The sequence below is a fragment of the Delphinapterus leucas genome, chromosome 5 (assembly GCF_059928025.1).
Source record: "Delphinapterus leucas isolate spDelLeu-1000000601 "Yukka" chromosome 5, BTC_Dleu_Yukka2, whole genome shotgun sequence".
Taxonomy (NCBI): domain Eukaryota; kingdom Metazoa; phylum Chordata; class Mammalia; order Artiodactyla; family Monodontidae; genus Delphinapterus; species Delphinapterus leucas.
In genome coordinates this window covers 42,797,696-42,812,772 of record NC_143133.1, presented here as the reverse complement: position 1 = coordinate 42,812,772, position 15,077 = coordinate 42,797,696, and the positions used below count along the sequence as shown (strand labels likewise).

Genomic DNA, 15,077 nt, shown 5'->3' with positions numbered 1-15,077 from the left:
CCAGTAGGACCTCAAATTAGACTGAATGTGAACTCCAGGAGAGCTCAGGGTTTTCTTCACTGCTCTATTCCCAGGGACCAGAGGCACAATGAATATTTGTTGTGTGAATGAATGAGCACAGGTAGATGTAGGTAAGTTATCAGTACTTGATATCTTGCTTAAAGTTAATCTGTGTGGTTTCATCTGGGTTCCTTCAGGCTTTTTGAAGTTCCTATTGGAAATAGCATATTGTCCCCATTTTTGCCTCTATGGTCTCAAGTTACTGAGCCCTAGAGCCAAGAGAGAAGGGAGGATTGAGAGGAATACTTTCTCTTCTGTTCGGAGGTCTCTGGTCTCCAAACTGGAGAAGGCTTCGCTCCTCTGGTCCAGACAGCGTTTAATGATGTTTTGCACAAAATGAGTTAGAAATTACAGGACTCCATGAGGGTTTTATAAGTGGTTATATCTACAGTTGTTATCCTCATTTTGAATTTCTTTAGAAATCAATGTGCTTTACTGAAAAAGAATGAATCTATGTATATATATAAGTGAATCACTTTGCTGTATACCTGAAACTAACACAACATTGTAAATCAACTATAATCAAAAAAAAAAAAAGACATCAATGTGGTTCAGTAGAACTGGACCCTTTAGGTGGTGACTCAGAACTGCTCTCTGTTGGAATTCATGAAATGGTGACAAAGCAGCTTCAGAGCCCTCAATCCTGGAGCACCTGCAGGGCTGCATGCACCCCTATTCTCCTCCGTGTGCCCAAGGTAGCACCTTCTGCATGCAGTAGCCGTGCAATAAATGCTCGTTGCTGGCCTAACTTCCTCACTCACCAACACGTGTGACATGAGCATGTACACACAAAGATACATCCCTTGGAGACATCTAAGCCATCACTCACCTCTGTAATTATTTTCACTTTTTCTTCCTTGGGCTTCATTTTAGCTGTGATGGCTCCTCCCTGATAGGCAAAGACCAAAGAAGAAGTCAGGCCCTTTGAACTCAGTGAAACGTCTTTCTTCTTACTACTGATAACGCTGAAGCTGACCTTGATGGTTAGTGAAGTGTTTGAACTGAGTAGACCTTGCATCCACAAGGAATGCATTCTTAGGCCCCAGGATTGGTGGACATGAGCCCCAGAGGAGAAGGAAGGAGGCTGGACCCTCTGTCCCCACAAGCCTGTCAGAGCTTGGCTTTCCTGTGTAGGAGGTGGAAGCCAGGAGAAGGTTCTGCCTTTGGTGTCAGATGACCCTGGTAGGAATCCAACTCCTGAAGGACTATTTCACAGCCTCTCCTCTCCACTCAAAACTTCACCTTCCCATCCCCCTTCACTTTCTACCCTCGGCCTTTGTTCTCATTTCAAGAGCAAAGACATAAAGCCAGAGATGGACCCTCCCCCATCCCCATCCCCCTGTCTCACCCCACTGAGTCATGTCACCCCCTCTGCTTCCACTTACTCCTGTGGTCTGTCCCTGCTTCCATCTGGGCCAGGGTTTCTGCCTGGGCACTGTTCCCGCCCCCTCCAGGGCCTTGATCTGGACAGTTTCCCCCTTTCACCTGCACAGTCATTTCTTCCTGCTCTTTTGGTTCATTCCTATCCATGTACAAAGGCCCCTTCCTTAAAAAACTCTCTCTGGGCTTCACATCTCTTTCTGTCGCTCAGTTGTTCAACCCTCTGAAAGAAAAATCCTCAAATCCTCTCTTTCCAAATCAGTTTTCTGAGCCTAGCGCTCCCTGGAACCACTCTTGCCAGCATCTCCAAGGACCCCCGCATCACCACATCTTATGATCCATCCTCAGCCCTCACCTTAGTTGCCCTGTCAGAGGCGTTTAGTAATGAAAGTGACCAGTTGCTTTCTTTTTCTTGAAATATCTTCTTCACTTGGCTTCTCAGACATGCTCTTTCCTGGTTCTCCTCCTACCCACTGCTTCTCCTCCTCAGATTCCTCGGCTGGTTTCTTCTCATCTTCGGAGCACCACGTGTGACAGTGCCTGGGGCTCAGCCTTGCCTCATTCCCTTGGTGAGATCGTCCTGTCTCTTGGCTTTAAATACCGTCAATCTACTGATGCTCCCCAAATTTACATCCAGGGCCCAAACGTCTCCCCAGAACTCCAGACTCAAATATCCGAACACTTGATGGACACCTTCCCTTGGATTAACATGCCCCAAATGAAGCTCCTTGTCATCACCCCTGAATCTGCTTGTCCTGCAACCTTCCTTGTTGCAATACACAGAACTCTGTTTTTCCCAGGCCAGAAACCTGGGAGTCATTCTTGAATCCTCTCTGGCTCTCACATGACACACCACATCCAATCCATCAGAAACCCTGTCGTCTTCGCCTTCACATTACATTGACAATCCCACCACCTTAAGCAGCTCACTGTTACCACCCTGGTCCAGTACCGTTGTCTCTCAGGGTTTTTTGTAAGAGTCTCCTGACATCTTTGCTTCCCACCGCACTTACCTACAACCCATTCTCTGTATTGAAGCCAGAGTGAATTGTTTAACATATAAGTGAGATCATATCCTTCCTCCGCTCAAAATTCTCCAGTAACTTCCTTCTCTTAACAGAGTTAAATCCAAAATCCTTCAATGGCCTACAAGCCCCTCCATGATCTGCCCTTGAATCTTCTTGCCTCAGGGCATTTGCAGTTGCTCTGCCTAGAACTATCTTTCCCAAGACATCTACCCTGTTCTCTCTCTTTTCATTTCCTTCAGGACTGCTCAGATTTCATTTTATCAGAGAGATCTTCCCTGAACACTCACAGTACAATGATAATCTCCCACCCTCACCCTCCTGGAGCTCCATAACCACCTTACAGCGATTTCTTTTTTCATAGTACTTATCACCAGTTGACATACATATTTATTTGTTATTGTCTGCCCATTCTCATAAAATATAAGCTACAAGAGGGCAGGAACATTTGCTCATTGTTTAGCCCCAGAGCCTAGGACTATGGCTCCCAGTAGACACAATAAATTTTGTTGAATGAATGACTAAATTACTGTTCATTGGCTGTGTCTTCCTTGGCCACATTCTGAAGGCCTTCAAAGCTTCATCGTCCTCCTTGGGCTGCTGTGAAGATTAAATGAGAGACATGGGGAGCAACAGCAAGGCTGACAAATCATAAGCCCTTCTAATAGCTATGGAATCTGAATCTTAACTGGGACTTCGTCATGTAAGCAGCTCATCTGAAGCCTTCAAGGTTTCATTTACCCTAACGGAGAATTAGCACCTTAAAGAGAAATAAAGCATCTGAAATTCTATTGTCTCCAGTCCAGAACTCCTCCCAAGCTGTAAAATATGGAGGAAAGGAAATGGTGAAAGCAGCTAAGATATTAAAAGGGTGAGGAGGTAATCTAGAGAGAATCAGGGGGCAGATAATAAAAATAAAATTCTACAGGGCAAGGGAGCTCCCTGAAACAGTGGTAATTATGAAGTGGAAAAAAAAGAACTGTGAAATATTTTAGTAACTAAAAAAAAAAAAAGATTCTCAACAAGTTAAAAAATGTTACATGGGAAGAAACAGAAGCAGAAAATGAAAAATATAATGGGGTTGATTTTTTTCTCCTCATTTTTTCCTGATCATTACCTTTGAATGAGTTTCTAAGGAAATCAAATGACATCAAAATTTATCTTTTTATGAGCACTGTTGCTAAGAAAACAAATCAATACTCTGCAACTTTAATATGCAGCTTGTCATCATCATGTACATTGAGTGTTTGTTAATATATTACTATTGGCAACATCAAAATAAGAGCCGTGATTTACTGCAGACTTATTTTGTTCTCTCTCTAGATATACGTTATCACTCGGGCTCACAAAAACACTTCCAGCTTAGTAGCATATGCCTCAGTTTGCGCATGTGGAAATGGAGGTTTCCTCTGAGGTTAGCCTCTGACAGGTTCTGTGCTTTGCCATTATGGTTATTAAATGTCACAATCAGAACTTGGCCCCGAGAATCTGTGATTCCAGGGTCCTCCTCCATGTCCCCCTACCTCTCTGTCTCAACGTTTATTCTGGTTTTGCAATATCAGTAACTCTTCTATGTTAGTCCACTATTCTCGAAATATTTACAATTGAAAAGCACAGAGCATTGCCCCTGTGGGAAAGGGCTTTGGCTACTTTAGGTCAACGATGTATTTAGTTTAACTCAATGCAGAAAACCAAAGATATTTTTCAAGGAAAGTACTGACGCCTTCATCCAAACAAATGGACTATCTCTGAGGGTCATCAGAGGATCAGATTCCTGTCCAGAGGGTCTTGTGGTAAATTCTAAAGAAGCAGAGAAAAAGGAATGAATGTATATGAAAAGGGTGGCATTGTATGCAATGCTTTTCAACCTTGGCTACTTAGAAGATAATACAGTATATGCGTCCTACCCCAGAACAGTGAAGACATGGGTTTATAGAAACAGTGAGACCTTTGTAAAAAATTATGTGAACCTGGATTCAAATTCCAGCTCTGTTTATCAGCTGTGTGATGTTGGAGCAATGCCTTCACCCCTCTGAGATACATTTCTGTACCTGTAAACTTGTGATCATAATTCCTACCTCGATGAGTGATTATTTTATCAGGGTTAAATGATAGAATATGTGTAGTAAAATGCGTAGCATGGACCAGGCTCTCAATACTGGGAAGTGTTATTATTAAGAAAAGGTGACGGTAGAGGTGGAATGTAGAAGAAAAGAATGAGGAGGGAAAAAGCAGTTAGGGGACAGGAATGAGAGAAGTAAGAAAGACCTTAGGTGATGTCAAATTCCCCATTACCGGCTTTGCTTCTCAACTTTGAATTTGTGGCACCAATAACCAATATGCCCTCTCTCCCATGCTGCAGCTGCGCCCAGGGCAGTTTTTTTTTCTGTTTCCTTTTATGGTGTTTCTGAAACCATCCCCTGTCCTCACACCTATGAGCATTTTCTCCCAGTGCATGGCATTTAGCCTTTTCTGTCTGATCCTGTTAGATCCTGGAACACTGGGCAGGTGCCATGCACACCCTGTTTGATTTCATTTCCTAATTCTCCAAGTTATTCCAGCCACAGCTTCCTGTAGTAAAAGCTGAATGACAAATAGCTTTATAGAATCATTTCATCAGCTCCATATAATGTATATTGTCTTCAAAGGGTATAAATACCACATCTGAGCTGTGTGATGTGACATATACCCAATGCATTTATCTGATGAACTGAGTGCTCCCAGATCCTCCCTGGGAGTCATCCTGCTCTGCTTTAAGCACTCAAACCCTTTCATAAATCTCTTATGGCGCTTAGCTCATTGTACTGTTATAATCTGTTTATAGGTCTGTCTTCCCAGTAAACTCTGAGCTTCCGACCTGCTCTAGTTCATTTTTGCACACTCGAAACTTCAGCACCTTACTGAAGCCTGGTGCATTGTTGATGATCAATACAGGTTTGAATGAATGACTCCTTAAAAGAGCTCTAGGAGATCCATTTGAAAGAGATTTCATTCTGGTCCTGAATTTACTTGCAGGAAAGCTTATATGAAAACCCAATAACATACATGTATTTCCCATTAGACTTTATCAGCCTTTCAGAGCCCTTCTTTGCAACAAAGAGAAACAATCAGTTTAAACACAGCCGGTAGATTTCCTTGTGGTCTTTTGGCGAGAGCAGCCAGCCTTTGTCTGTAACAGATCTTCCTCTGTCTAATGCCAAGGAAAGTGAAGCTTGCAATAACTAGTATTTCGCCCCTCGAACCAATTTGAACTAAAAGGCCCAGAAATGCAACCGGCAGCCAGTGTTTCCGGGAGACCAGAATGCAACAGGATGGCGTGGACGTCCTAGGAAGGAAGCGGAGACAGCTTCGGGAGAAATTCCACCCAGGGGCTGTCATGAGCCAGACTTAATTTCCTGCAAACCAGACACCAGACAGTGGCTCAAATCAAAGCAGCCCAAGTCATACTGTACGTTTCCATTCCAGAAAGTAAAACGTAAATAATAATGATGAGGACCCCTACCTTTACAATTTATTAGGCTCAGGGTGTCCAGGGGAGAGGCTGAACTCCAAGCCTGGTAGCCCAGCTCTGCAGCCCAGCTCCCGGGAAGAAGTAATTTACCTTAAGGAACTTTACAAGGCACTTTGCAGATTCTCCTTCCTGGGATGAAGGGAACGTGGAATGTGTCTCACTGTTGAATCTTCTAGAAAATCCAGAGGGAAACGCTGAACGTTGGGGCGGCCCCTGGGCTGCTCCCTGGGAAGCTGCAGCCACGTCTCAGCAAAAACACCCGCTTAGCAACCCGTTCCTAAGGAAGGTCACTAGGTGGCTTTTTTTTTCTTTTAAAGTGACAGGTTACTCTAGCAGAGGAACACACATGCACGGGGTGAGCAGAGGTGCACAGCTTACAGGAGAAGCACAAAGGGAATCAGCATGGGGGAGCTGGGCAGAAATGAGGTCAAGCTTTCGGGGCTGTCCCTTCCCTTACCGCAACTGGTTGCTGGGCATTTCTGGTCAACGACAGGCAACGCTCAGAGGTGGGTGGCTTAGAGTCAGCGAAGGTCGTCATTACAGGGCAAGGATGTCTAACTTATCTGCTGCACAGGCTCCCTGGAGGTTGCTCTGGAGCGTTTTCTGGTTAAACGTCGAAAATTGAATGTGCAAGAGGAATCTCTGCTTATTCTCTGAATCCTGCCCAAAACGCAAAGGAAATGGGAAAAGAGGCAAAGAAGATGGCAGAGTAATGGAATGAACAGACCAAAAAAGCCACCCTCCAAGTATACTAGCATGTGTGCATGTGTGTGTGCATCTTTGTGGATCTGTGTGTGCCTGTGTGTGTGTTTGTGTCTATGTGTGTATCTGTATATCTGTTTATGTGTCTGTCTGTGTGTCTGTCTATGTGTGTGGGTATGTGTCTCGTGTGTGTGTGTCTGTGAATCTGTGTCTGTGTGTGTATCTAAGTCAGTGTATGTATGTGTATGTATCTGTGTGTGTGTGTCTTTGCATTTCTATCTGTATGTGTACATGTGTATGTGTTTGCATTTCTGTCTGTATGTGTACGTGTGCGTGTGTGTCTGTGTGTATGTCTTTGCATTTCTGTCTGTATGTGTGTGTGTGTCTGTGTCTTTGCATTTCTGTCTGTGTGTGTATGTGTGTGTGTGCCTCTGTGTGTACCTGTGTGTGTCTGGGGTGGGGTGGGGTGGTCAGGTAGGCATGGAAACGAGGAAATGAGCTGATCCGCTCTGCAGAACTTCAGAGAGGGCTCCGGATTTGGCTCAACAGTGTGATGGGCTGAGTTGTGTCTCCCAGAAGGATATGTTCAAGTTCTAACCCCTAGTACTTCAGAATGTGACCTTATTTGGAGTTAAGGTCTTTAAAGAGGTAGTCAATTTAAGATGAGGTCATTCGGGTGGGCCCTGATCCAATAGGACCGTGTCCTTTTAAAAAGGGGGGATTTGGGCACAGGCAGCCATGCACAGAGGGAAGACCTGTGAAGGCACAGGGAGAACATCGTCTATCAGCCGAGGAATGTGAGGCCACCAGAAGCTCGGAGTGAGGCCTGGAACTGATTTTCCCTCACAGCCCTCGGAGGAAACCAACCCTCTAAAACCTTGATTTCTTATCCTAGTCTCCTCAATGGCAAGACAATAAAGTTCTGTTGTTTTGAGCCACCCAGCCTGTGGTACTTTGTATGACAGCCCCAGGAAATGAATACAGTCAGGTACCAAGGAAAGTGGGGAGACTCTGGGGCTGAGAATGCAAGAAAATGTGAAAATCTATGTATAGAGGGGCTAGGTCCTCAGGACCCTCCCTGACCCCTGGAAGCCTGAGGAGTAATACCCTTCTTTCTCAGCCCCCTCTTCTTCTGCCACCTTGAGGAAACTGGGGGTTTCTTCTCAAGGGAAGTTGTACCAGAGCCACTGGTCTCAAGTTCAGGTACAGCAGAAGGTGTGTGTGTCTCAGGTCTGAAAACTGGGTCTGAAATGGAGAGGTGGGCAGGATGCACTTTTCTCACAGAGCTGAGACACCCACACATATACCTGGATCCTCTGTCCCACCTTCGCTGGAACCAAATTGGAAAACATGGAATTTTTTTTCTGGAAAAACTGAGCGGTCACAAAGAACAGGTCCCAGATATGGGTATTTCTGGCTCTTCCAATGAAAGAAGTAGCATATTGCCTTTACAGAAAGGCAATACAGAGAAAATGAGAGGATCACAGAAATTCAACACTTGTAGTTATATAGAAAGAGAGAATCAAGAAAATGAAAAGGTAGAATGTATCAAAGAAGTAATACAAAGAAGACTTTCAGAATTGAAAGAAGTCTTTCTATTGAAAGGGGCTATTACCTAGTGCTGGTGCAGGGAGACCATGAGAAAACTTGTCTGTCTCTGTTCACCAACTCTACATGTGGCAGGAAGAATATCTCCTGGGAATTCATAACCATTGGCTTGCACCATGCTGATGAATTCCCTTATTCATGCTACCTACATCATTTAGGAACTCCCTAAGTGACACATTTTAACTAGTGGTCTCAGGCTACTGTATCCTTGTGGGGTGTTGGGCAAGAGCAGATACAAAACTTTTCTGGAGGGACACACCTTCAAGTAGTCCATTCAGAATTGCTACAGATAAATGTTGCTGAAGATGAATTTACAATACAAAATTAGACACACAGGAGGAAATAGTCAAGAGTCTGCAATTAGAGGTTATAGTTAGATACCCAAGAACTTCTGATAATGCAGTGATCATATGGAGAATCAGAAAAAACAATGACTGTAAAAGAACTTAAAAAGAGGCTTTGAAAATATGGAAGAAGAGTGAGATACTGTCAAAAAGGTCAGGCAAATGTTAAAAAGAATCAGCTAGAGCTTTTAGAAATGAATAATAAAGTCATGAATTCTTAAAAAAGTTTTTATTGGAGTATAGTTGATTTACAATGTTGTGTTAGTTTCAGGTGTACAGCAAAGTGAATTAGATATATGTGTGTGTGTGTATATATATATATATATATGTATATATATATATATATATATATCCGTGATTTTTTTTTATTTTAAAGCAAAGGACAGATGAGAGAGCTGGAAAGAGAATGAGTGATGTAAAAGATAGATTTAAAAAATTCAAATGTGGGGCTTCCCTGGTGGCGCAGTGATTGAGAGTCCACCTGCCGATGCAGGGGACACGGGTTCGTGCCCCGGTCCAGGAAGATCCCACATGCCGCAGAGCGGCTAGGCCCGTGAGCCATGGCCACTGAGCCTGCGCGTCTGGAGCCTGTGCTCCACAACGGGAGAGGCCACAACAGTGAGAGGCCCGTGTACTGCAAAAAAAAAAAAAAAATTCAAATGTGGCACAGAGAGGTGGAAAATAGGAAAGTGCGGATGAAAGACATGGAGGAGAAATTGACAAGGTCCACCATGTCTGCCATGTCCAGTGGAGTCCAGGAGCAGAGAAGAGAGAGACATTGGACGCTGGATCTTAGAGTTGAGGGATCTTAGTCAACTTCCTTAATTTCTCAAGGTTTCAGTGTCCTCATTTGTAAAACGAATTCATAATAGTACTTACTCCAGAGGGTCACGACGAGGCTTATTAAGTTAGTTTTGTCAAGTCCTGGCACTCAGTAAATGCTGTAAAGTTTAATGGAAAAAAAAATTTGGATGTTGTCTTAGCTCTGGCTGCGTTAACAAAATACCATAGACTGGGTGGCTTAAACCATAGAGATTTATTTTCTCACAGGTCTGGAGGATGGAAGTCCAAGATCAAGTTGCCAGTTGATTCAGTTTTTGGTAAGGGCTCTTTTCCTGGCTTGTAGATGGCTGCCTTCTTGCTGTGTCCTCACATGGCCTTTCCTTGGTGTCTGCGGATTAGAGAGAGAGAACTCCCTCTTCTTTTTCATATAAAGCCACCAATCCTATCAAATTAGGGCCACACCCTTACGACCTCATTTAGCCTTAATTACCTCCTAAAATCCCTATCTCCAAACACAATCACATTGAGGGTTAGCTGTCAACATATGAGTTTTGGGGGAACGTAGTAGATGTTTATAGTGAGAGATCATCTACTTCAAGTGGTCAACTCTTATAAGAGGTAGGATTTGTTCGCTATGCTTGTGCTAACCTTCTGATTATCACCTCCCTTATCTTTTTCTTGAGGGCACTTGTTAAATTCTTTTATTAAGTAGACCCAAATGTGACTAAACAAAATAGTTAGGATCAGAGTTGGGGCAAAGTTAAATGGATTCTGTGACAATATTCTCCCCTGTCTTGAGATTTCTTTTTATTAATTTAATTTTTTTATCTTTTATTTTTAACATCTTTATTGTAGTATAATTGCTTTACAATGGTGTGTTAGTTTCTGCTGTATAACAAAGTGAATCAGCTATACATATACATATATCCCCATATCTCCTCCCTCTTGCTTCTCCCTCCCACCCTCCCTTTCCCACCCATCTAGATGGACACAATGCACTGAGCTGATCTCCCTGTGCTATGCAGCTGCTTCCCACTAGCTATCTATTTTACATTTGATAGTGTATATATGTCCATACCACTCTCTCACTTCATCCCAGCTTACACTTCCCCTTCGCCATGTCCTCAAGTCCATTCTCTATGTCTGCATCTTTATTCCTGTTCTGCCTGTAGGCTCTTCAGAACTTTTTTCCCCTTAGATTCCATATATATGTGTTAGCATATGGTATTCATTTTTCTCTTTCTGACTTACTGCACTCTGTATGACAGTCTCTAGGTCCATCCACCTCATTACAAATAACTCAATTTTGTTTCTTTTTATGGCTGAGTATATATGTGCCACAACTTCTTTATCCATTCATCTTTCAGTGGACATTTAGGTTGATTCCATGACCTGGCTATTGTAAACAAAGCTGTAATGAACACTGTGGTACATGACTCTTCTTGTTTTTTGAATTTTTTATTTCCTTTTTTTTTACAGCAGGTTCTTATTAGTTATCCATTTTATACATGTTAGTGTATATATGTCAATCCCAATCTCCCAATTCATCACACCACCACCACCACCCCCCTGCCACTTTCCCCCCTTGGTGTCCATAAGTTTGTTCTCTACATCTGTGTCTCAATTTCTGCCCTGCAAACCGGTTCATCTGTACCATTTTTCTAGGTTCCACGTATATGCATTAATATATGATATTTGTTTTTCTCTTTCTGACTTACTTCACTCAGTAAGACAGTCTCTAGGTCCATCCACCTCACTACAAAGAACTCAATTTCGTTTCTTTTTATGGCTGAGTGATATTCCTTGTATATATGTGCTACATCTTCTTTATCCATTCATGTATCGCTGGACATTTAGGTTGATTCCATGACCTGGCTATTGTAAATAGTGCTTCAATGAACACTGGGGTGCATGTGTCTTTTTGAATTATGGTTTTCTCTGGGGGTATATGCCCGGTAGTTGGATTGCTGGGCCATATGGTAATTCTATTTTTAGTTTTTTAAGGAACCTCCATACTGTTCTCCATAGTGGCTGTATCAATTTATATTCCCACCAACAGTGCAAGAGGGTTCCCTTTTCTCCAAACCCTCTCCAGCATTTATTGTTTGTAGACTTTTTGATGCTGGCCACTCTGACTGCTATGAGGTGATACCTCATTGTAGTTTTGATTTGCATTTCTCTACTAATTAGTGATGTTGAGCAGCTTTTAATGTGCCTCATGGCCATCAGCATGTCTTCTTTGGAGAAATGTCTATTTAAGTCTTCTACCCATTTTTTGATTGGGTTGTTTTATTTTTTTAATATTGAGCTGCATGAGCTATCTATATATTTGGGAGATTAATCCTTTGTCCATTGATTCGTTTGAAAATATTTTCTCCCATTTTGAGGCTTGTCTTTTTGTCTTGTTTATAGTTTCCTTTGCTGTGCAAAAGCTTTTAAGTTTCATTAGGTCCCATTTGTTTATTTTTATTTCCATTTCTCTAGGAGGTGGGTCAAAAAAGATATTGCTGTGATTTATGTCATAGAGTGTTCTGCCTATGTTTTCCTGTAAGAGTTTTATAGGGTCTGGCCTTACATTTTGGTCTTTAATCCATTTTGAGTTTATTTTTGTATATGGTGTTAGGGAGTGTTCTACTTTCATGCTTTTACATGTCACTGTCCAGTTTTCCCAGCAACACTTATTGAAGAGACTGTCTTTTCTCCATTGTATATCCTTGCCTCCTTTGTTATACATTAGTTGACCATAGGTGTGTGGGTTTATCTCTGGGCTTTCTATCCTGTTCCATTGATCTATATTTCTGTTTTGGGGCCAGTACCATACTGTCTTGATTACTGTAGCTTTGTAGTATAGTCTGAAGTCCAGGAGCCTGATTCCTGCAGCTGCATTTTTCTTTCCAAAGATTGTTTTGGCTATTCAGGGCCTTTTGTGTTTCCATACAAATTGTAAAATTTTTTGTTCTAGTGCTGTGAAAAATGCTATTGGTAGCTTGATAGGGATTGCACTGAATCTGTAGATTGCTTTGGGTAGTATAGTCATTTTCACAGTGTTGATTCTTCCAGTCCAAGAACATGGTATATCTCTCGATCTGTTTGTATCATCTATAATTTCTTTCATCAGTGTCTTATAATTTTCTGCATACAGGTCTTTTGTCTCCTTAGGTAGGTTTATTCCTAGGTATTTTTTTCTTTTTGTTGCAATAGTAAATGGGAGTGTTTCCATAATTTCTCTTTCAGATTTTTCAAGATTAGTGTATAGGAATGCAAGGGATTTCTGTGCATTAATTTTGTGTCCTGCTACTTTACCAAATTCACTGATTAGCTCTAGTACTTTTCTTGTAGTGTCTTTAGTATACTCTATGTATAGTAGCATGTCATCTGCAAACAGTGACAGCTTTACTTCTTCTTTTCTGATTTGGATTCCACTTATTTCTTTTTCTTCTCTGATTGCTGTGGCTAAAACTTCCAAAACTATGTTGAATAATAGTGGTGAGAGTGGGCAACCTTGTCTTGTTCCTGATCTTAGTGGAAATGGTTTCAGTTTTACACCATTGAGAATGATGGTGAGAACGATGATGTTTGTGGGTCTGACATATATGGCATTTATTATGTTGAGGTAATTTCCCTCATTGCCTTCTTCCTGGAGGCTTTTTATCATAAATGGGTGTTGAATTTTGTCAAAAGATTTTTGTGTATCTATTGAGATGATCATATGGTTTATCCCCTTCATTTGTTAATATGGTATGTCACATTGATTGATTTGCATATATTGAAGAATTCTTGCATTCCTGGGATAAACCCCACTTGATCATGGTGTACGATCATTTTAATGTGCTGTTGGATTCTGTTTGCTAGTATTTGTTGAGGATTTTTGCATCTATGTTCATCAGTGATATTGGCCTGTAGTTTTTTTCTTTGTGCCTTTTTTTCTGACTTTGGTATCAGGGTGATGGTGGCCTTGTAGAATGAGTTTGGGAGTGTTCCTCCTCTGCTATATTTTGGAAGAGTTTGAGAAGGATAGGTGTTAGCTCTTCTCTAAATGTTTGATAGAAATCGCCTAATCACCTGTGAAGTCATCTGGTCCTGGGCTTCGGTTTGTTGGAAGATTTTAAATCACAGTTTCAATTTCAGTGCTTGTGATTGGTCTGTTTATATTTTCTGTTTCTTCCTGGTTCAGTCTCAGAAAGTTGTGTTTTTCTAAGAATTTGTCCATTTCTTCCAGGTTGTCCATTTTATTGGCATATAGTTGCTTGTAGTAATCTCTCATGATCCTATGTATTTCTGCAGTGTCAGTTGTCACTTCTTTTCATTTCTAATTCTGTTGATTTGAGTCTTCTCCCTTTTTTCTTGATGAGTCTGGATAATGGTTTATCAATTTTGTTTATCTTCTCAAATAACCAGATTTTAGATTTATTGATCTTTACTAGTGTTTCCTTCATTTCTTTTTCATTTATTTCTGATCTGATCTTTATTATTTCTTTTCTTCTGCTAACTTTTGAGTTTTTTTTTATTCTTCTTTCTCTAATTGCTTTGGGTGTAAGGTTAGGTTGTTTATTTGAGGTGTTTCTTGTTTCTTGAGGTAGGATTGTATTGCTATAAACTTCCTACTTAGAACTGCTTTTGCCACATCCCATAGGTTTTGGATCATCGTGTTTTCATTGTCATTTGTTTCTATGTATTTTTTGTTTTCCTCTTTGATTTCTTCAGTGATCTCTTGGTTATTTAGTAGTGTATTGTTTTGCCTCCATGTGTTTGTATTTTTTACAGATTTTTTTCCTGTAATTGATATCTAGTCTCATAGCATTATGGTCAGAAAATATACTTGATATGATTTCAATTTTCTTAAATTTACCAAGGCTTGATTTGTGACCCAAGATATGATCTATCCTGGAGAATGTTCCATGAGCACTTGAGAAGAAAGTGTATTCTGTTGTTTTTGGATGGAATGTCCTAAAAATATCAATTAAGCCCATCTTGTTTAATGTATCATTTAAAGCTTGTGTTTCCTTATTTATTTTCATTTTGGATGATCTGTCCATTGGTGAAAGTGGGGTGTTAAAGTCCCCTACTATTATTGTGTTACTGTTGATTTCCCCTTTTATGGCTGTTAGCATTTGCCTTATGTATTGAGTTGCTCCTATGTTGGGTGCATAAATATTTACAATTGTTATATCTTCTTCTTGGATTGATCCGTTGATCATTATGTCATGTCCTTCCTTGTCTCTTGTAACATTCTTTATTTTAAAATCTATTTTATCTGACATGAGTGTTACTACTCCAGCTTTCTTTTGATTTCCATTTGCATGGAATACCTTTTTCCCTCCCCTCATTTTCTGTCTGTATGTGTCCCTAGGTCTGAAGTGGGTCTCTTGTAGACAGCATATGTACGGTTCTTGTTTTTGTAGTCATTCAGCCAGTCTATGTCTCTTGGTTGGAGCATTTAATCCATTTACATTTAAGGTCGTTATCGACATGTATGTTCCTGTTACCATTTTCTTAATTGTTTTGTGTTTCTTACTGTAGGTATTTTCCTTCTCTTTTGTTTTCTGCCTAGAGAAGTTCCTTTAGCACTTGTTGTAAAGCTGGTTTGGTGGTGCTGAATTCTCTTAGCTTTTGTTTGTCTTTAAATTTTTTAATTTCTCTGTCAAATCTGAATGAGATCCTTGC

General features: G+C 41.1%; 1 protein-coding gene across 3 annotated transcripts in view; it reads right to left on the bottom strand.

The window, feature by feature from the left end:
• CC2D2A (coiled-coil and C2 domain containing 2A) overlaps positions 1-6,498 on the bottom strand; it is a 136,154-nt gene extending 129,656 nt beyond the window's left edge. The window contains exons 1-2 of one of the 3 annotated variants that reach the window (XM_089911692.1): positions 6,067-6,498; positions 890-949 (exon numbers count right to left, since the gene is read on the bottom strand). In XM_089911692.1, the coding sequence (XP_089767818.1) occupies positions 890-928 (39 nt within the window). In that variant the 5' untranslated portion in view covers positions 929-949; positions 6,067-6,498. Of the gene's footprint in view, positions 1-889 lie in introns of all 3 variants that reach the window. The other 2 variants (XM_022566980.3, XM_089911693.1) reach the window with 2 other exon arrangements.
• Positions 6,499-15,077: the final 8,579 nt, after the last annotated feature.